Source organism: Cavia porcellus, unplaced genomic scaffold (genome assembly GCF_034190915.1).
Source record: "Cavia porcellus strain 051 isolate PalLab524CR breed Dunkin Hartley unplaced genomic scaffold, mCavPor4.1 scaffold_25, whole genome shotgun sequence".
NCBI classification, from domain to species: Eukaryota; Metazoa; Chordata; class Mammalia; order Rodentia; family Caviidae; genus Cavia; species Cavia porcellus.
In genome coordinates this window covers 11,200,073-11,221,718 of record NW_026947508.1, presented here as the reverse complement: position 1 = coordinate 11,221,718, position 21,646 = coordinate 11,200,073, and the positions used below count along the sequence as shown (strand labels likewise).

The 21,646-nt window shown below is 49.7% G+C and overlaps 1 protein-coding gene across 4 annotated transcripts in view; it reads right to left on the bottom strand.

The window, feature by feature from the left end:
• Fhad1 (forkhead associated phosphopeptide binding domain 1) overlaps window positions 1-21,646 on the bottom strand; it is a 124,665-nt gene that overhangs the window by 50,591 nt on the left and 52,428 nt on the right. For 3 of the 4 annotated variants that reach the window (XM_063235551.1, XM_063235553.1, XM_023565746.2), the window contains exons 10-15: window positions 21,043-21,147; window positions 14,906-15,013; window positions 12,449-12,532; window positions 11,012-11,164; window positions 9,516-9,711; window positions 376-446 (exon numbers count right to left, since the gene is read on the bottom strand). In XM_063235551.1, the coding sequence (XP_063091621.1) occupies window positions 376-446; window positions 9,516-9,711; window positions 11,012-11,164; window positions 12,449-12,532; window positions 14,906-15,013; window positions 21,043-21,147 (717 nt within the window). The remainder of the gene's footprint in view (window positions 1-375; window positions 447-9,515; window positions 9,712-11,011; window positions 11,165-12,448; window positions 12,533-14,905; window positions 15,014-21,042; window positions 21,148-21,646) is intronic. The other variant, XM_063235552.1, reaches the window with a different exon arrangement.

Below are 21,646 nucleotides of genomic sequence, written 5' to 3'. Positions count from 1 at the left end.
TACCTTTAGTATAATTCCTTCCTTTTGATAATTCTGTGGTCTAGACCATGGGCACTGCCCTTCCACTGCATTTAATAAAGATCATTTTCAAGATCTGATAGCATTTAGTCTTTTGGGTTTTTGACCAAGGAAAACAAGCAGTGTGGTCAGCCCAGGAGCTCAAGCAGGGGCGAGCACCCTGTCTCTGCCCTGGGCTGTGGGTGAGCTCAGCCACCCTGCTGAATCTCTTCATGTGCTAATGGAGAAATCATCTCACCGCTTGCTGGATGTGGGCTAAGTCCACAAAGCCAACTCACATTTCAATGCACCGTGCAGTACAAATGTCAAGAAGGAGCTAAAGTGATCTTTGAAAAAAAAAGAACTTAAAAGAATTACCTGGAGTTCCTCGGTCTGGCTCATAAATTTTTTGGAATGCTCCAGAAGACACAGGAGATATGAAGAGAAGCCTTGAAAAAGAGAAGCAGGCAGAAGGTTGGTGTCAGTTCCACAGCACCTTCGCTTTCTGACTAATAAGGAAGCCTGTCCCACAGGGATGCAGGCAGCTCCATCCTCCCATCCGGGTACCTGAGCTGCTCTCTGACTTGTATTTTTAAAATAGTAGAGATTTCTCAAAAGACTAGGATTGGAAGTTCCATTCAATCCAGCTATTGCCCTCCTGGGTATTTTCCCAGAAAAACTGAAAAGGTCATGTCACAGTGATATATGTTCACCCATGTTCATAGCAGCACAATTTGTAACAGCTAAATCTTGGAAACAACCAAGATGCCCATTAACTGCAGAGTGGATGAAAAATATGTGGTGTTTTTATACAATGGAATATTACTCAGCTATAAAAAGGATGATCTTGAGGCCTTTATAGGTAAATGGAGGCACCTGGAGACCATACTCATAAATGAAATAAAGAAGAATCATATTTATAAACATCAGCATTGTCTCGCTGGTGTAAAAAGTAATAAAAATGGTAGGAGTCATAAGATCCAAAATGTGTAATAGCTATTGTAAAAAAGAAAGGGAAGGAAAGTGCTCTAAAGGATATAACTGCATGTATGTTTAATTGTGTAAGATAGACAACCATATTACTAAGTTTTTGTTGGATCAATGAACAGAACGGTTTGCACTCTTACTGGTTGATTGTCCACTTTAATTTTGCTTTAATTTTGTGACTAGAACAACTGTTTCTAAGATGACAATATGTAATTTTTCTAGTGATTTCTTAGCATTAATTTTTTGAAATTCTGTATTATTTCTACCCTTTTTTTCTGTTTTGCTTTTTTCTCATTAAATAAAAAATAAAATAAAATAAAACAGTTGATAAACTTGGTTGCACCAGAATCTGAGTTTCTTTTTAGAGGAACCCACCAGCAGAACACCATTTTTCGAGTATGGACTGTGTGTAAGTCGTGCTCAGTGTGGGGGCGGTACAGAGCCACACCCACAGGGCCTTGCCCTTGGATCTGCGAGACGAGGTCTAAATACCTGCTGGGAACATGTGGGGATCCTTGGCAGCATGTTGGTGACAGTGAAAGAGGGGAGCGTGTGAAGGTCTCAGAGGAAAGGGGCACCATTCCCAGGATGGAATCAAAGAAGGCTGCTTGGTGGAGAAGCCACACACTGTGGCCATTGCACCCACAGCAGACAGAGTGACAGGGGAGGGAGTTGCACGACATGGCATTTGGTTGGCTGGATGGGCACCCCCACTGCCGCTGCTCCTAATGCCAGGAAGTGGGGGAACACATCTTACGCAGCAAAAGAGACTTTGCAAATGTGTTGTGTAGGATTTTGAGATGAGAGATTATCCTGGATTAGCCAAGATGGCTCAGTGTAATCACACTGGTTCTTAAAAGCAGGAGACGGTTAGAGATTTATCTACGGACAGACAGAGGGAAGTTGATGCAACAGAAACATGAGTTGAAGATGCTATGCTGCTGGCGTGGAAGACAGAGGAAGGAGCCATGAGCCAAAAAACCAAAACTCTAGAAGCTAAAAAAAGAAAGGAAGAAGATTTCCCCCTCGATCCCCCAGCAGGAGCTAGCTCTGCCCCCTGCTTCCTCCTAGGGAAACTGAACTTGGACTTTCAGCCTCCAGAAACAAATACATGTTTGAAGCCAGTAAGTTCACGGTTAATTTGTCACAGTCACAGGAAACCACTCCAGGGGTGAAGGCAGGTAGGGCGAGGCGAGGAGGAGCCAGAGGTGGACCTTAGGGTGAGGTCTGTCTTTGGCAGTCTAGGGCAGTAGCCTAGAATATGCCGACCTGATTTAAACCTCAGGTAAATGTAGGGAGTGTGCCCTGTGAGCCTGGCCATGGGTGCGTCATGCACTGCAACAGCCTGCCATCGTCCCTAACTCTGAGCTAGGTGGCTGCCAATGGCTGGGCCAGGACCCCGGCTCTGGTGCCTGCCACTGCAGGGTCTGAGTCAGGGCTGCTCCGGCCACCAATGCAGCAGCCAGGTGGCTCGATGAGACGTGTTTCTGCAGAACACCAAGTGGGGTGAATTAGATGAAAAAGAGCCGCAGGTCGTCCTCACACAGTGCTCCCAGCGTGGCCACAGGGCTGTCTTCTGTGCTGAGGATGTTCAGCAGCATTGCAGGCCTCTGTGCTGCAAGCGGGGAGGAGCCCCACTCCCTGCCCCAGTTATAACAGACGCAGCAGCCTCTGGACGTTGCCAGCTGTCCCTTGAGTGGCAGAATCCTCTCCTCTGAGTCAGAGAGCTCAAGGGACACCCAGTATTCAGAGTTGATATCCTCAACCCAGCATAGGAGAAAGGAGGACAGGGGATGGCCAAGCTGTCTCTCAGATATGTTGAGTTTGATCTTCTGGAAGGCTGATGTTCACCCAAGGAGGGCTGGTCAGTGTGGAGCTGGTCAAATCTGGTGGCAAGGCCAGCCCTGTGCATCCAGGGATCTTCACATGAATTAGCAAAGGGCTCCCTTCCTCCTGGTGGCAGACCCAGGCTCTACTTGCCGCCCCAGTCTGTCCCCATTAAGCAAGACCTGACCTGCACTCTGTTTTGGAAGCCGTGCCTGGAGACATTTGTTCCACTTGGATGCTCGCTGCAGTGAGCTGTCTCTTTGTGAATAAGGAGGCAGCGGAGGGGAGGACCAAGGGCTGCCCTGCAGGACCCACCTATGTTAGGGACGGGGACTGGTGAAGCAAGCCCCCTGCGAACAAGCAGAATAGGTCTGAAGAGAGGCAGGAGCACAGGCTCTGGAGCAAGCAGGACGAGGGTTTCAGGAGAACCAAGAGCACTCGCTGCCTGGCTGGAGGGAGCATGGCGCAGGGGAAGATAGCACTGTGAGGCCTGCAGGGGTTCACGGGTTACTTGGCAGGAACAAGGCCAAGAGCAGAGAAAACAGGAAGCTGGCAATGGTCATGGGGTGTGGCACACTTCTTCAAGGCCATTGGTGGAGTCAGGCATGGGAACAGTGGGTTCCAGTTATTTTTCAAGATGGTGGTACCATCTTGGAGTGCATATTTGATGGCGAAGGGAAGGAGGCAGGAAGGTAAGAAAGTCTGTGGGTGCCAAAGAAAGGGGGTTGTCATTCAGGACCCCAGGCCCAAGGTGGGACACAGCGTAGGGAAGAGCTGCATCTGGGAGGAGGATGCTGTGGGGATGAGGGGGGGGAGGAAGCAGAGATGGGGACAGCAAGAGGGGCAGGGGATCGAATGTGCTCCTGCTTGGAGGCTTGAGCTCCAGCCACGCTTCCTGAGACCTTACAGCATGGAAGACTGAGAACAATAACATAATAGCAATGTCTGTGGAGTGTTATGCGCCTGCTATGTACAGGCACCAGTCGGTAGTTTCACCCCTACTTTCTGATCATCAGGATCAATGTGGCAAAGTAGTCTTTTCATATTTACAGGAGAAACACAAAAGTTCACCAAGCAAAGGCATCGGACCTGGCGAGTGGCAGTGTCAGGATTCAGACCTAGGGCTGTCTTCTCTTTTACAGGAGGGTGGAGCAGTGGATAGGCCAGTGGGCAGGGCTCCTAGGAGAGGTACACTTCGAGGACACCGAGATGGTGGAAGGTGAGGTGGCCCGGCTGCCACTGGATTGGGCTATGGTGAGTATAGGGATTGTGATGGTTGAGTGTGCCTGTGACCCATGACCCAGGAAGTGAAAGAGAAGGGCTGAAGCATGCTGGGATCCAGAGGATGGAGGGGAGGAGGGGGTCGAGGATGCTGAAGGGGGAGAGGGAGTGTTGGAGCGTGTTTCTGAATTGGATGATGATCCATGATCATAGTGGGATTTTGCTCTTAGGAGAGGAGTGGGTCTTCACTGTGTTTCTGGCTAGGAAAGTTTTATATGTTCAGGACAATAACCCAAACATTCAGAAACCCAGAATGCTGTATCTTCAGTGGTCTGCATAGTGGCCAGCATATAGTAGGTCCTCCATAAATAGCTATTGAGAGTCTAAATACAAGTAAAGCTCCGAGGGGACCCTAAGTGGCTGGGACAATTCTCTCAATCATGAGACGTCTTTTTTTTCCCAGATTTTTGTTTTGGTCACATACTTTTTTTTAAAAAGACAAAAAATGAGAGCACATGATACATATTGCATTGCAATTTGCTTCTTGTTCCATTAAAGGCATTGCCTATCTTGGATATTTGAGATCAGTTGATTTCCCGTGTGTGCAGGGGAGTTCTTTCATTTGCAACAAAATCTTGCAGAAATGGACACAAATGGCTGAGCGTGCAAAGAATAATGTTAAAAGTCCTTTCATTTTCTTATCAAGCAAGCCTGGGAAGCCGGCGAGGGTGGTGGCAGCTGACTTACAAGGCTCCTGAGCTGATGGCCGTCTTCCCAGTGGGCTGGAAGCCCTTCCCCAAATGGACAGCTACGGACGGGCACTGGACCCCTACAAGGCCTCTCCTTCTGGGGTGCTCGGGACATCACCCAGCAAGACCTCGAGCGGTTTCCCTCTACTTTTAGACCACTTGGAATCCTGTGGGGATTTGGGCCAGGATTTATAGACATGCTTGTCATGTATGTCACATTGCTTAGGATACAGTTCTAAGAGCCGGGTAGTATGGTAGTTAAGAGCCGGGGCTTTGAGGATGGAGCCTGGGATTTACCACATGAAGCAGGCACACTAGCGTGACTCTAAGAGGGGGGTTGGAAAGGACTGTTTCTGCTGCCACCCTCCTGGGCTAAGGAAACCAACACTAGTGGCCAGGTAGGCCACTATGGTGTGGGTAAGTGAGGTTGAGTAGCCACAGGTACTTGGGGCTAGTGAGGACACCAGTGCCCATTTACTAAATAAAGGCTTGTGTGACCAGGGACTACCATAGTGCCTCACAGTGACCCCATGATAGTAACGGAGGTCCAGAGATGTCAAGTTGCTTTCCCATGCAACAAATAAGTACATGGTTGAAATTTAAACCTAGATAGTCGGCCGCCAAAGTCCAAATTCAGGGCCATTAATTACACTATGGTGCCAGTGGGGCTTTACTGGTGCTACAGTGGAATGTTCCCAGTGAAACTTACTCCCCAAAGTCACATGTGAATGGCATTTGGAGGCAGGGCCTTCGGGAGGTGATTAGGGTCAGGTGGGATCATGTGCATGGGGCCCAGGTGATGGCACCACTGCATTTGTAAGAAGCAGAGTGGGTGTGGTAGCACATGTGTGTAATCCTAATAGTCTATGAGGCCGAGGCAGGAAGACTGCAAGTTCGAGCCTGGGCAAGTTAGCAAAACTCTCAAGACAAAAAATTAAAAGAAGGGCTAGGGATGTGACTATGTGTGAAGGCCCTGGGTTAATCCCGATACCAAGAAGAAGAGGAGGAATGAGAAGCAGAGGCAGAGGAGGAGGGAGGTGATGTTGGTGATGATGGTGATGATCATGGTGACAAGGATGGTGGCCATAAGGAAGGTGGTGACGGCTGTGATGATGGGGTCAAGGGTGATGATGGTGACCGTTACCATAATGGTAGTGACAATGGAAGTCATTATTCATGATCAAGCACTGATATTCTAGATGCCATTCCCAGCATCTTTCATACCTGTGTCCCCTCTGAACAGCTCTTACCCTGTCCCCACTATGGGTATGAGGAAATTGGCTCCAAAGCTGTCTTTACACAGAGAAGACGGCTTAGGGTGTTTCACGTTACTGAAGCCAACAAGGCTGCCCCATCTCCTCGTCACCACCACAAGCATCCAGGAGCCTTCTGAGCTCACTGTTTTCCTGAGGGAGGGCAGAGGCTGTGGCCATCTAGCTCCTCTCAGGTCCTCAGCGCTGTGCTCAGTGTCTGAACTCTCGGGACTTCCCAGAGTGTCCCTGAGTCTTCCGACTCGCTCCACGAAGGAGGTGAAGGAGGTGAAGGAGGCGAAGGAGGCGCTGCGGCTGTCTATTGTGAAGGCAAGATAAAGAAAACCCCACAGTGTTTAAAGCAGTCACGCAGGAGGATCACACTGAGGGCTTTGCGGTCCTAACGCTTGTGTCTTTCACTCAGGACCCTGCACCTCCTCCAGAAACCCAGCAGGACCCCAGCTCCGTGCACTTCTCAAAGGGCAGCTTGTCATTAACCTGGGAAGGGACAAAGGTAAGATTTGCCATTTCCTAGGGTAAATGGCTCCTTTTTCTCTGCTCCTCTCCTTGCACAGGCAGTCTGTGCTAGGAATTAGGGACTCCAGCAGAGACGACAGGGAGTATTCCAGCTCAGTCCTTTCTTTTTGTCTTTAGGCCCTCACCCTAGTGTAGTTTGTAGAGAAGAGGAAATATCTTTACCATGAACTTCATCTCCTGCTGAGGGGATGAACGATGGGTCCTCCTCATTAACCAGTCTGTTTATCCTTTCCTCCCTGACTTCTTAGAGCAACGTCACTGGAATCACGTAACACAGTCACTAGCCTGGCGTTTGGCCAACAGGAGTTCTACAGAACAGTATTCAAGAGATGCTAGCTGGAGATCGGGGCAGCAAGAAAGGAGACCTGAATTTTGGGGACTCACCTTTTTTATTCCATTTCTGGGGATCCACAGTAGGTACTAACACAAGAGGGATTCTGCAGGGACCGTTTAATGTCACTCACATCTCACGACTCTGCAGTCTGACAAGTGCTGCCCACAGCCAGTCTGTCTCAGCCGCTCTGACAGCTTAACTTCACAGCCACATTGCTTTACCGAAACATACGGCTAGGTTTACAGACACAGACGTCGGGGACCTGAGACGGGCCTGGGAGCAGCCAGGGGACAGTGCACAGGTGGCGCTGCCCCGCTGTCACTGCAGCTCCAACGTGGAGCAACAACCAGAAGGCCGGTCCACGCTCTCCCTACATCAGCTCACAACTCTGCCGTGGTGACAGTGACCGCAGCTGACAGCACCAGCCCTGGCCCCTCTGTCCTGCCTCTCATCACTCCCATTTCTCTATGCTATGGTGAGGGGCAGGCACTTACCAAAAAAATCTTATTTTGGCTTTTGCCTGTCTTAGAGAACTTTATACTATCTTCTAGCTGGGGCTGTTGAAGCACCTGCTGGAGGAGAAAAGTCATCCTGTTCTCTCATTGCCATGAGAAGGTCAAATTTACAGTTTCCCTGAGTGCCGTTTTGCAAGGAGCTACAAGTTCTTCAAGGTGTGGCCCTGGGAGAACCCCTCCTGCCCCTACTTTATATGTGTTGTGCACACGCCTAAGGTTCACGCATGCGCATACGTTCTGCTTCCCGCAACCACACCTAAGGTTTACGCATGCGCATACTTTCTGCTTCCTGCACCCATGCCCGAGGTTCACGCATGCGCATACTTTCTACTTCCTGCACCATACCTGAGGTTTACGCATGCGCATACTTTCTACCTCGTGCACACACCTATGGTTTACGCATGCTTGTGTGCATCCACCCATCCCACAAACATTTACTTGAGATATGCAAAGTACATATTTTTCTGCATGCTAGAATATATCACTGGCTTTGGTCTCCAGCTGAGGCCTCCAGGTAACATTTGCACCCCTCAAATCACTTCATCTGGTATGACCACGGCCACCTCCCACTGGTCCTCCTTCTTTGGGCCTCCCTAGCCCTCTTTCCTCTGCATGATATGGAAAGCCTCTGCTATATTCTCCCCTGGGGACCAGGTTGATGTCCTTATCCTGCAAGCCTGGCCCATTAATTCCTTACTTAAAAGCTTTCATGGGTTTCATGCTCTTAGGATAAAGCACGGCTTTTCACCAGTCCCTGCATGCGCAGTCCCTATCAGGCCCTCCTCACAGCCTCCCCCGCCTCCCCTATTTCTTTTGGTCTTGGGTGTCCTCCAACCCCCACCTCTCTCTGCCCAGAATGCTCTTCTTTTTGATATTTGGCAAACAACTCCTGTTCATCCCACAGATGTTCTGTCCTCCCTGACCACACTGAGCCCTGCACTTCTCACAAAAATTACTACCATTCAAGTTTTACATGTATTGGAGTGATTTTGATTAATGCTTATCCCATTCCTCTGTGAGATCATGTGTGACACGAGGGGAAGGCCAGTGCCTGTTCTCTTCCCCTCAATATTTTATTATGAAAAATTTCAAACATATAAGTTGAAAGAATTTACAGGGAACACCTATATACCCATGACCCAGGCTCTCTGTCCTGCTTGGTCCCAGTGTATAGTAAGTGTGCCACAAACCCCATGTTGAGGGCAAGTCTATGCTCTTCCACCCCTAGGATCCTGAGGGTAAATAGGTCTATCTGATCTGAGGGTCAGCACAGCAAAACGTGTGAGCCTGGAAATCCGGAAGCAACAGAAATGCCCATGTTAGGGGATTGGTTCCATCTTCCACAGTGCAATGCTCTCTTATTCGTCATGGTGTAGACCTGGTGTATGGACTTGGGAGAGGCTCCCTGAGGTTGTGACATTAGGAACAGAGCTAAAGAAAATTGGGTATAACCGGACACTGTTGTTTATAGGATTGAAAATGGTAAGTAAGCAAAGGTAACACTTGTTCTATGTCAGATTCCATTCTAAGTGCCCCATGAAGAATCCACGCATTTTAACTCCTAAGAGACGGTTTTGTTTTATCACCTGCACTTTACAGGAGAGGTAACTGAGGGAGGCATTGAGAGGGAAGGTAACTTGCCTAGAATCACACAGCTATTTCCAGGGGAAAAGGCTGTGGAAGTTAGAATCAGCACTGTAGTTACTGCCAAGAGGCAGAAGAAGCACACTTGTGATCTAATTTTCCTTCTGTCTCTGTCTTGTTTCATGTCTTTTAGTGATCATGTATTTTGGTTTGTTTGTTGGTTTTTGAGACAGAATCTCACTGTGTAATTCAGGCTGGCCTTGAATTCACTGTGTAGCCCAGGCTAGACTACAACTCCTGGCAGTCCTCCTGCCTCAGCCTCCTGAGTGCTGGGATTACAAGCGTGCAGCATCCTGTATTTTTGTTTTAAAGGAAAACCACTTCCCATGCCAAGTGAGTCAGGAGAAAGGACACTTGGCCACGTCCCCCCCTCGACAGATGTCCCATCATGGGAAGATTCAGTGCAACATTTTAGAGTTGCCCAACTATGTGAGAAAAAAAGAGTCACAGTAACCTTTGTCAGAGCTGGAAAGCTGGAGGCTGAGGTCCTCGAGGAGCTGCTCCATTCCCTCCAGCCAGGACAGTGGAAGGTTTAGGATGTCCAGCGCCACCTTCTGGAGCCCTGCCACAGGTGAGCTCACCTGAAGGCCCCGTAGAAGGTCCACCTCCTTCTTCAGGTCCCTGCTGCGGCTGGACGTTTTCATGCAGGCCTGAAAGCAGACAAAGCCAGGAACATCTCAGACTCTGTACCCAGAAATAGCACCAGGTGTGACCTGCAAGGAGTGGGGTCCTTGACTTGTGCACAAAGCAGGTGTCACCACATACTGGCTGCCTGCGGTGACCCCCTTTTCACAAAGATTTTTTTGATGGGGAGGCAGCCTTTACAGTTTTGCACTCTAATTTGGGTTTGTCGATGATCAGAGGGAGCCATGTTCAATCCCAAAGCCAAATTGCCGTCCACGATTTGGCTGAAATGAGACTCAAACATGGCTACTTCTTGTCATCAGAAATCCTGCTGAGGTCAATGCACAGGTTGGTCAGAGAGTGTAGCTTCCTGATTTTTTTGGAAAGATTGCTGACCAGCCAGCATTCACACAAACTCCCCAAATAGTAGCTGCTGATTTTAAGAGAATACAGAAGCAGCTTCGGTTGTGATGATCTCTGGAGGCAGGGGTGGGGCTGGGGTGCGCCTGGGGCCCCATGGTCCCGGCACCTCCACAGGTAAAGGCAGTGCATGGGTGGAAATAGCTTTTGTTGCTGTGCCAAAAAAAAAAAAAAAAAATTAAATGCAAATAATGAGCACGAACATTTCTTTTGTTTCTCTGGTAACAGCGCAAAAGTTGGATTTTCTTTTGTTTTTTTCCCCCTGGGCTTGGGGACTTCCCCAAGTCAATGTGTCACCCTTTGGCATGCATGAGGGTGAGGATGGCTCACCACACTCCGGGGGCGCTCAGCTCCCTTGTATGAAATAGAGCAGAATTGCACATTGCTGATACACACCCTCCTGTGTGCTCTAATCATCCCTGGATGCCATAATACTGAGTACAGTGAAAACAGTATATATTGTAATGTTATCTTGTAGCTTTTAAGGAGATAATGCCAAGGAAAAAAGGCTGTTTAGTGCAGATAAAAAGTCTCCCCCATATATTTTTGATCTGCACTGGGATGTAGAATCTAAAGATACTGAGGGCCACTGAAACTCTGACCTGGCTATATCCACTTCATCTGGAAGGCTTTTATTTTATTTTTTCTCTTTCTGAGACAGTCTCACTATGCAGTCAAGCTGGACTTGAATTCACCGCAGTCCCCCTGCCTCAGCCTCGCAAGTGCTGGGATTACAAGCATGCGTCACCATGCCTGGCTAAGGGAGCTATTTTTTGAGGCCTCTGCTTTTCTGCTCCCTAACGTGAGCGGAGGGGAAAAAGCAAAGCCTGCCGGTTTCCTGAGTTAGAAGCACAGACAGGGAGACAAAGGGCGGCTGCGAAGAGCAGAGCGCGGCGGGGCGGGCACCTGGCAGCTGTCCAGAGCGGCCCGCAGCCTCTCCATGCTCTCCGTGGTCTCCTCATGCTTCGAGTTGCTCAGCTGGGTCTCCTTCTCCAGGCTCCACTTGTTCTGCTGAAGGTTGTCGTTTTCCTCGGTGACCTGGGCGATCCTTTCTATGAGCTGGTGAGAGAAAGAGAAAGGGAAAAAGGCTCTCAGGGCAGAGTGGCAGTGGGACAAGGGACCGCAGGCTGGCGATTCAGCAGGTGGTGAGGAACAAGGTCTTGATCTTTGACCTGTGCAGCTCCGATAACATCAGTGCTGTCATGAGGACACCTTCCCCCGGATCAGAGATTATTCCCACTGGTTCCTTCTGCATTGGTTGCTGTGAGCGAGGTGCATAAACTGACCAGGTCCTCCTGCGCCTGCCCGGAGAGCAGCCCACCTACGTTCTCGTACCCGTGCTCTGACCCGGGGAAAGACAAGAGTCCTGGAGGACCAGGAAGGTGCCCAGTCACACCCCAGAGGCCCAGCCTCACTACCACTGCCACCCTGCCCTGGCAGGAACGAGCGGGGAGCCTGGACCACAGTGAGGCCGCCCCTTTTCTCACTGGGCTATCGGAGCTTCAGAGCGTGGGTCTGGGGACCAGAAGTGAGGCTGCCCAGCTGGACTTGATTTCCACAAGAACATTGCAAGGGAATTTAACTGGCTTTTACTTTAAAAGCCAGGAAATCCCATAAAATCAAAACAAATCTTTATGGTGTAGCAACAGTGTGAAAAATATGTGCCACCAACAAAAACAGAAACATATGCTCCCGGGGTCTGGTTTCCAGATCTCCAGAGAAAACAGCGTTTGTGGTGTTTGCACGGCTTCCTTTGCTGTTGATTTCGGGCTTTATTCTGCTATGGCCCCATACCACCCAGGGGGTGATTTAAACTCGTTTGTATTTATTTAAGCCTGCAAACACATGGAGATTAATCCGCTGTTGAATAAGCAGTGGATCACAGAAGAAAACAGGGAAGACATAAAGAGTTCCTGAAACCCAAAGACCTTAGCAGCATAACATAGCAGAACTGACGGGACAGGACGGAAGCATTTCTAAGAGGCGAGTTTACAGCTGCAAATGCACACTGAAAAAGAAGAGCGTGATCCCCAGTAGATAAACTGGTGATGCAACTCAAGATCCTAGAAAGAGAACCGTGGGGCTGGGGATTTAGCTCAGCGGCATAAGCGCCTGCCTTGCAGGCGTGCAGTTATGAGTTTGACCCCCGGTACCAAAAAAAAAAAAGAGAACCAAATCTGAAACTAATATAAGAAATTAAGATCCAAGTGGAGATCGATGAAACTGAGACTAAAAAAAAATACATATATCCAATGTATATCCATGATGTCTTGCAAACATATAATAATAAAAAAAAATGGAGGGAAAAAAGAGGGACCTCATAGTTAAGAAAGCCACACAAACCTGCTGGTCGGTGATGGGCTTATCCGGAAATGGCTTCACTCGTCCGTAGGTGGCCTTGATGACTTGGCTCCTGAAATGCTCCAGCTGTGACACAAAAGAGTGATGACAGGTCATTTGGGGTGTGAGGGGTTCAGGCAGGGAGGACGGGTGGCATTTCCATCACGGGGCTCAAGAAAAAATTCCTGCACGCCTGCCTGGTCATTGTGTGTTATCAAAACCTTCAAGCTTCTCGGAAGGAAAGAACACGGCAGGTTTTAATTACAGGCAGGCTGCGCAGCCCAGCCCAGCCCAGCCCAGCCCAGCCCAGGCGCACCGTGCAGAGCACACGCCTCACAGCCCCTCGGAAGAGCTTCCTGCTGCCAATTATCCAATGGGAAGTCTGGGCCCGGGAGCTCATCTATAATTGCTAAGTTGGCATCAGACTGGGAAATAAATATTGAAGCTGTCAGCCCAAGTAAATCATGTCATCCACACAGGTGGGGACAGGAGAATGCTCTCTCTCCTGCTCTTTTGTGTCATAGACCACACATGTCCCATCCCAAAGACACTGTCCATTGTGGCCATCTGTGTATCCACTGAGCCTAGGATAGGACCTGGGAGGAGGCGTCACTCAGCAAGTGTCCACTGGGCACCTGGATTCAGAAACACCTGTCGAGGCCAGGAGCCTCTGTGTCAGTCCCTGTGGCTGGCATTGGATGCCTGCGGAGAGCTGGTGTTGCCAGGGAAAGTGGGTGGGGTCAGGGCAGGGTTACAGTCAGGGCATGCAGAATCAAAGTCCTGGATGTCCCCCAAACACTCTGGGATTGACCTACATGGTTGCCCTTGCTGGCTGAGTTTGTGGTCCACTGGAAAGATGTGGTCACTAAAGACTAACCCAGAACTCTGGAGGGACCCAAAGGGCCACTGGACCAAGGGAGAAATCAAGGGGTCTCAGACCCAAGAGCTTACAGCACATGGGAGCTCTGCACAACCAAGAGGCCCCAAGGATGAGTCTGAGGTCCCCCTGCCGGGAGCGGATCAGGCTGAGAGGAGACAGACCCCAGGCAAGTCCCACCTGACCCCACGAGCTAGCTACGTGGGGAGGTCCTGTGCACAGTGTCACCCAAGGCCACTGTAGGGAGCCACAGCCTGGGATGGAGGGAGAGGTGGGCAGGTGCTCCTGGACTGTGGGCTCCGTCCTAGGGTCACTCAGCTGGAGGAAGGCAGGGTGTCTCATGAGGGGCAGGCTGGAGTGGTGACAGGGTGGGTGGGAAGAGCCTGGTGGCAGAGGAGGGCTGATCCTCTCTCTTCCTAGCTTGTACCTGGAGGAGACTCGGGGTCCTTCCAGGCGACGTCTACCCAGAGCCATAATGAGGACCCTGGCCCCGGGGTTAGGGGCACAAGTCATGTCCTCGGGTCAGATGTGTACCGGAGCGTGCAGAGGACAGGGAAGGAGAGGTTGCCCAGGTAACAATGGGCTGGAAAGCTTCAAGAGAAATGGCACGGGTGTGTGTGTGTGTGTGTGACAGCGGCACATGTGTGTTGAAGAGGCTCTAACCTCTGCCCAGCAGTTAGCATCTGTATCTAACTTGTGTGCACCTCTCACGTCGGCCCAAGGACCAAGCCCTGATCCCACTGCCCGGCTAGTGTGGGACGGCAGCCCAGGGAAGGGCTTTAGGCGCTGGGCTGGGGTGTGGGGGAGCCTTTGTGAACTGTGGGGGTTTGCTGCCTTTCTGAGATCCAAAGATTGACATGGTGACCCCCCTCTCCCAGAAATAAAAAACTTGTCTCTGTCTCTGCCACACACACACACACACACACACACACACACACACACTCTGGATTCCCGGAGCTGGCATTGCTAGGAGAGGCCCATGCACAGGACCCAAAGTGGGCCGCCTCTGGCAAGCCAAGTTCTGGGTGATGATTTGAGACTCTGGTCAAATCTCGCCTGCATGCTCCATCCTCACGGCCAGGCCCTGTGCACTGGGCCATCCACCCAGACAGGCTCTGTCTTGGGTCAGAGCCTCCGAGAGAGGGCGCCTCTGCCCAGCCAGGTCAAAGTTTGCTGGTAGCTTCTTTCTCTGTCTAGCAAGGACTCTGGACACTGGGGTTTGCTTCATTAAGAAAAGTGCCATTTCCTGTGACATCTGCTGGGGTCGCAGGGTAAGAAAGATGGTGGCCAGCGTCAAGACTAAGCACTAGGGAGAGAATCCTGGAGACACCACCAGCGACCTGAGGCTGGGGCAGGTGTGGAGCCAGGCTCGCTGCTCAGCCCAGACTTAGTGAGGAGCCTTCCAGCAGGAAAGCGCTTCAGGGACAACCTGGGGTGGGCGGCACAGGGGGCCCTGGCCCCCAGGTGAGTTAGGGAGGAAGTAGGTCACACCGCCCGCCTGCCTCAGCCTCCTTCCTCCTCCTCCACACCGCACCAGCCACCTGGGGAACTCAGGCTGAGGAAGGGGCTCTGGACACGCCTACCTGACCTACTGCCCTTTCCAAATTGATTTTAATGAGGCTCTCTCTGTTCCCCATTTCTTGCAGCTGAAGCAATTTCCTCCTGGAATCCTCCTGAAGTTTCTCTTCAACCTGAAAGGACGATGAAAGCACCCGCTGGCTGCTAATGCAGTCAGAATGCACCCGGGGGAACTTCCTCTAGGACGCCTAATGGCCCTGGGGCTTCCAGAGGGGTAGGGACAGCTGCAGCTCACGTGGCAGGGTCACATGGGGGCATGGGTGGAGGTGGCGCCCCTGGCCATGTACAACTTCCTCCAGAATCAGATCCTGGGGCCTCCCTAGTAAGGACTGTGACATTGGCAGAGCCACTGCACTGCTCTGTGGCCAGGTCCTAGGAGGACCGAGATGCCCACACTGTCTCTAGGAGAGCGGTTACAATGGTGCCCGGACTTGGGCAGGGCTGGGCCCTGTGTTAGGCACGGATGTCGCCTTAACCGAGGGTCAGGAATATCTGCCATGCAACTTTCTTCTAACACCATGAGGTACTAGCCACGAGGGCCTTGGAGCGGGTTACACTTGGGTTTACTGTCCTACCCGTTTGTCATTAATACTTTTAGCTCGGTCACAGTGGAAACAGCTCCTGGAGCTAAGCACGCCGCCTGTCTACTCCCTGGGGCGCTAGGTGAGCCGGGAGTGTTCCGTGCTGCCCTCTCCTGGCTGCCACTCCGCCCTGTAGCCTCACTGTTCGTTCTGACTGTATTTTGTGAGCATCTTCTGAGCGGGCTCAAGCACTGCCAGGAAGTGAGGGGAACTTGCTCATGTGAAAGGATGTCGTGTTGAAGGAACCTCACAAGCTGTGTTGTAGGGTGCTGGGCAGGGGATGCACGGTGTAATAAAAGACCCCAGACGAGCCAGGTGTGGTGGTGCATGATTATCATGCCAGCACTCTGTGAGGCTGAAGCTGCAGGATTGTTAAATTTTGAGCCCAGTCTGGGCAACTTTGTAGATTAGCGAGACCCTGTTTCAAAATTTATGAAAGAGGGCTACGGGTGAAGCTCAGGGCCACGTACAAAACAAATGAACAAACAAAAAACCCAAGCCCGACCCATGCAAACCCTTCAGAGCTTTCTCCTGAGAGCATCAGCAGCCTGGAGCTCGGGCACTGATGTCAGCCTGGGGAGCCAGCCGGACTCTCGGGTCTCAGCCCCTTCCACGCGCACCCTTCCAGCCTGCACACACCTGGCTTCTATCTGCCAGGTGTTTCTGAACCTTGCGGAGCCAGAGGCCACTCTTGGATCTGCTCTGTGCTGCCTGTCTTAATGCGTGGCCTCCCTGGTCCCCAGCCCCACACCCAGAGCCATCCCAGCTGCCACCCTGTTCCACCTGTCACACCAGCGTGGTCGCCCCCACCGTTCTATTCCTCTGTCCCTGCGGGAGCAGGACCTTACTGAGCTCCTGCCCTGTGTGGCCTTTGGCTGGGCACTGAGAAGCCCTGGCTGGTGAGAGGCAGCACTTGAGCATCACCAGGCTGAGTGTTCTGTGATGACGTGCAGATGACTTGGGGTCTGTGCCATCTGGCGAGGTGGCCGCTGGCCATGTCTGCCCACTGAACACATGAAACATGGTTAGAAGCAGTGCGGGGCTTAGATTTACCTTCTTGCTCAGTGGAGGTCCTGAATTTTAAGTTTTATTTTAAAACACAATGTATTTTATTTAAACACAGATATGGAGGAGGAATTGAGTTAAATTTTGTTTATTCTCCAGTTCAGTCATCTTGCATGCCGAGAGGCTGTGCCACAGTAACTGGACTCAGCCAGACCTGGCTTCCGGTCTTGGCATCACCCCTTCCCCATGGCCGGGCTTGGGTTCGTCCTGGCCTCCGATCCTTCCTCTCATCCCTCACTCCCTCACCTATAAAATAGGCATGACGGTGTCTCGATTGGAGCCTGGCGGGAAGAGGGAATGAGATAAATGCTTGGCGTCACGCCTGGAACATGAACAATTATGGCCATAGCTTTCGCCGTTACAATTAATCACCAACTTAATCACATCAATCCTCCTTCAAAGGCCTTCAGGAGCCCCCGCGGCCCCTGCAGTACACAGAGCAAGCTCCAAAAGGAAGGGAAAGCACCAAGCCAAGAAAGGCTCAGGAGCCCATATGAATCCCAAACAAGTCAGACAAAAGTGAGTCCATACCTATAGAAGTCACAGGAAAACCGCCGCATGCACAGGAACAGAAATAGCTTAACAAACCAGCCAGAGAAAAGCCCGTTTACAGCAGCGCCATGGTCAGGGCTTGGAGCTTGTGTCTCTGAATAGAAACTCCGAGGCTGGAAGACAACAGAAGGCCGCGCGGTCTTAGCAGCTTTCTGGAGGCTGGGACCAGTACACACGCTGTCAAGACGAGGTTTATTCGGTTCACATTTCAGGCCGAGGCGGAAAGAGCGAGTGGACGGGTCTGGGGGAGGACAGGTGCTCAGCCAGGAAGCAGAGACGGAAGGGAGGAGCGGGACAAGAGAACACCCTTCCAGGTCACCATCCAGGGACCAGCTGCAACCACGCCCCGCCTGCTGGCAGCCAGCAGCCACAGCACACGGGCCGATCGCCTTCCACACACAGGGGGCTCTCGGGGCTACAGCATGTCACGGCGGTACTCGGTGCTACCTGTAATGTGAGGACCACAATTCAACGCTTGGTGAAACCAGGTTTCTAGAATGAAGGTTAAAACAGGTATTTTTAGACCCCCACCCCCACCCCAAGAGACTTGTTCATCAGCAGAGTCTCACCAAGGACAACACGAAAGCGTGGTCTTTTAGAAGGAAAATGATCCCAGACGGGTGACGAGAGGCATAGAAAAGGCACCGCCAGTGTGCAGAGATGGATATGGGATGCATAAAATATTAACTTAATCATAAATATTTTATTATTAAACATTAACATTATCGATTATGTTAAAATATTAATATAATTAATTATGTCGCTTGGGTTTTCAAAGACAAAGTTTGGAATTGACAGGAAGGGCACACAGGGCTGTGTGGGGTGAGTGAAGCCACCCAGAGCATCCCTGGCTGAGGCCACCGCGTCATTCAGGGGGAGGGCGGAGTCGGCAGCCAACACTGGATTTTGGTAGATGGAAAACCTGTGCTGTAATCTTTGGGGTCGCACCAAAAGAACAGTAAAAGAGTGAAAAACTCACAAGTATTGCATTTTGGTAAGTCAAGAATGCCTGCTATTGTCTTACTGTTACTAAAAGGCATTGAAAGAACGAAACATCTAAGAAGCTATCAACTCAAAAGAAGGCGAGAACGGAGAGGAAAAGGAACGAGGCACAGCTGGTACACTGGGGTGCTGAGCAAGAAGGCAAATGTAAGCCCCAGTACCCGGATATTACCCTACACATGAGTGGATTAGAAGACAAAGATTGTTAAACTGGACTCTAGAAAAACCATGTGCTGTTAGCAAGAGATACATCTAAACTGAAACTCTAATCAAAAGAAAGCTAGTGGAACTGGTGAAGCTGTATTAATGACAGCGTAGACTTTAGTGGAGACAAGAGGCTCATCTCATGGGGGTCTAAGGTTTGATTCCACAGGAAGCATTAAAAAGATGAAGTTAGGGGCTGGGGATACAGCTCAGCACACAAGTGCCTGCCTGGTAAAGTGTGGTCCTGAGTTCGATTCCTAGTACAAAATAAATAAATAAAGTTGTACGTACCTAGTAACATAGCCTTAAAACTTAGAAAGCAAAAATTGACAATACTAAAGAAAAGAACTGGACAAATCTATAATTACAATGGCATTTAAAAAATACCATTCTTAATGACTGACAGAACATGGACAAAAAATATCATCAAGACCATTTCTCAGTTCTGAGTATCATCGACAAACCTGATTTAATGGGCATGTATAGAATGCTGTACCCAGGAACCCCAGAATGCATATGCTTTACAAACGGGAGTGTGGACAGTGATGCCCACATGCTGGCCATAAAGCAAGGCTCAACTGATATTGAAGAGCTGAAGTCACACAGAGGCTGGTCTCTGACTGCAGGGTAATTAAGCTAGAAGTCAATTAGAAAGAGTAATCAGAAAATCTTCATGTCTCTAGAAATTAGGAAATAGACCCAGGGGTCAAAGAAGAAATTACAATGGAAATTGGAAAACAATTTTAATCTGAATAATAATGTAAATGCCACACATTAAGAGTGTGGAAGGTAGTTAAAGCCCCACCGAGAGATAAACTTACAGCCCATGGAAAGTTTGATCCACACTCTTGACTACAGCTACCTTAACGAGAAGTTAACTCATTTTCACTGAAAAGGTATTTTACAGAACAAAGTTTATTGAGCCAGTGCGATAGGAGATTTTCTCATGTTCCCATTTTTATTCCCTTGAAATTATTTTTATCTGGAACAATCTTTTTCTGAGTAAATTTTACAAGCACTATTTGAGACACGTTTTCTGGCTCCTATCAATTTTTTTAACCAGGCTTAGCTTGGTCATCACACATTTTATTTTGTGACCCTCCTTTTTGCTATGGCTTCTTTCTGCCTCCACATTAAATTTGGCAAACCTAAACTTTTTGGAGGATGTTTGAGTAAGCTGAAGTCAACAAGAAAAGGTAGTCAGAAAATCTTCATGTATCTCTCAAGCTTCAGCCAATATCAAATTTTACTGTGCTTTCTACTATGTTTTATTTTGTGTTAGTTATTTTTGTCAAACCTACTATGTGTGGACCGCTTTTTGTGCAAGCTTTAATCAACAAGATGCAAAGTATCATAACGTCAGTTCTTCTTGTCTAGTATGTATTTTATTTTATTTTTGCTACTGGAAATCGAACTCATGACCTTGCATTTGCCAGGCAGGCACTTGTGCTGATGAGCTAAACCCTCGGTCCTAGTATGTATTTTAGCTTGTGAGATGTTATTGGTTGTAGTTTGTGGTGATTATTCTTAACTTTTTTATTATTTTATTAACTTTTTTTTCTAGACAGGGTCTCATGGTGCAGTTCAGGCTGGCCTCGAGCTCACTTACTAGCCCAGGCTAGTTTCAAACTTGCAATGATCCTCCTGCCTCAGCCTCCCAAGTGCTGAGATTACAGGTGTGAGTCACCATATTAAGTATTGCTTATTGCTTTTATTTCCCAATCCTTGATCAATACCTCTCTTGTAGAATTCCCTGATATTTGGATTTGCTCTTAAAATATTCTTAGTTTCCTCAGTGACAATGATCTCATCATATAAAGTAGATGATTCAGGTTGAGAAACTACAAATTCTGTCCACTGCCTTGCTCAGGATCTTTACAGATATTTTCAGCTTGAAATACTAACAATGAACAACCCACAAATGTATTTTAGCCCTCCATTTGGCTGTGTGGTCAAAATGGACATTCGCCATGGTCTCACCAGGTTGAACACAACAGAAAACTTGCCATGATCTGGGCAGTTCCTGGCTCTGTCCTTTCCAGCAGGGTGGCCCTCACCACACACATGTGCTCCAGGCTTAGACTACGGCTATGCCGTATTTACTATTATTGACTAGCTTTGGGGGGCTGGGGATGGTACTGGAAATTGAGCCCAGGGCCTTTGCACAGAGATTCATCACCTGAGCCTTTTTAATATTTTATTTTAAGACATTGTCTTTTGTTGCCCAGACCTGGATCAAATGTAGCTTCCTCCTGCCTGAGCTTCCCAGAGTGCTAAGATTAGAGGGGTGTACCACCTGGCCCAGCTATTTGACTTTTATTTAAAAGTCAATAAAACTTTATTTAAAAATTTTAATAGCTCAGTGTGGCTAGTGTGCACTGTGGTAAACAGGACAAGTCTACTCTGCCTAAGATTGTTTTTTTATTTGTTTGTTTTTTCCCCACAATGGGGAGATTATGGAAATAGCAACACAAAACCCACTAGAATCTGGAGGTGGGGGTGCATCTCACTAAGTGCAAAGCCAGGGGCAGTTTGGAAGGCAGTCTGGAATAGTGGTTACACACGAGAGAGCTTCGGAGTCAGCTCTGGATTCAAGCTCCCTATGTATCCCTGTGAACTACCTTATCAGCGGGTAAATACCAGCCTTGACCACACGGGGTCGCTGCGGAGAGCGGCCAGGATTCCTGGCTGGCCGCGGCCGCTGGGTCGCCAGGGGCCACAGACCTGGCCCCACCTACCTTGCTCTTTTCCCGCAGGGTCCTGGAGATGGTGCTCTGCTCAGAACAGCTCTTCTTCAGCTCCTCCCTGAGCTTCTTTATTTCTTTCTCCATATCTTGGATTTGCTGAAAAAGTGCCAACCGCAGTGGAGTCGGTTTCCCTCGGACACAGCGGGCAGTGGGAAGGCCAGGGACCTTGGGCCCCCTCTCAGCAGCCCGTGAAGGGGAAACTGAGCCTTGTTCACTTCCTTCCCCATGGGAGTTCCACCTCTGCAGGCAAAGCAGACACCCCCTCCCCCACTAATCCATTACAGGAGAATTAAGGGAGATCCCCATCCTTTTGGAAATCAGCACAGGTGCTGGATTAGGCTCCACAAGCTTCCCAAGAAGTCAGGGGAGTCCCTTCTTTGGGGCAGATGAACAGTACAAAAAACTAGTACTGGAGAGGGACCCTGGGGCTCCCACATGCCCGGCAGGCACTCTACCCCTGAGCCCCTCCCCAAGACCTTCTCCTGCTTGGTTGGAGGAAGAGTCTCTCTGAGTCACCCAGGCTGGGCTCTAACTTGTGTTCCTCCTGCTTCAGCCCCAGAGCAGCTGGGATTATGTGCCTGCGCCCCTGCCCTTG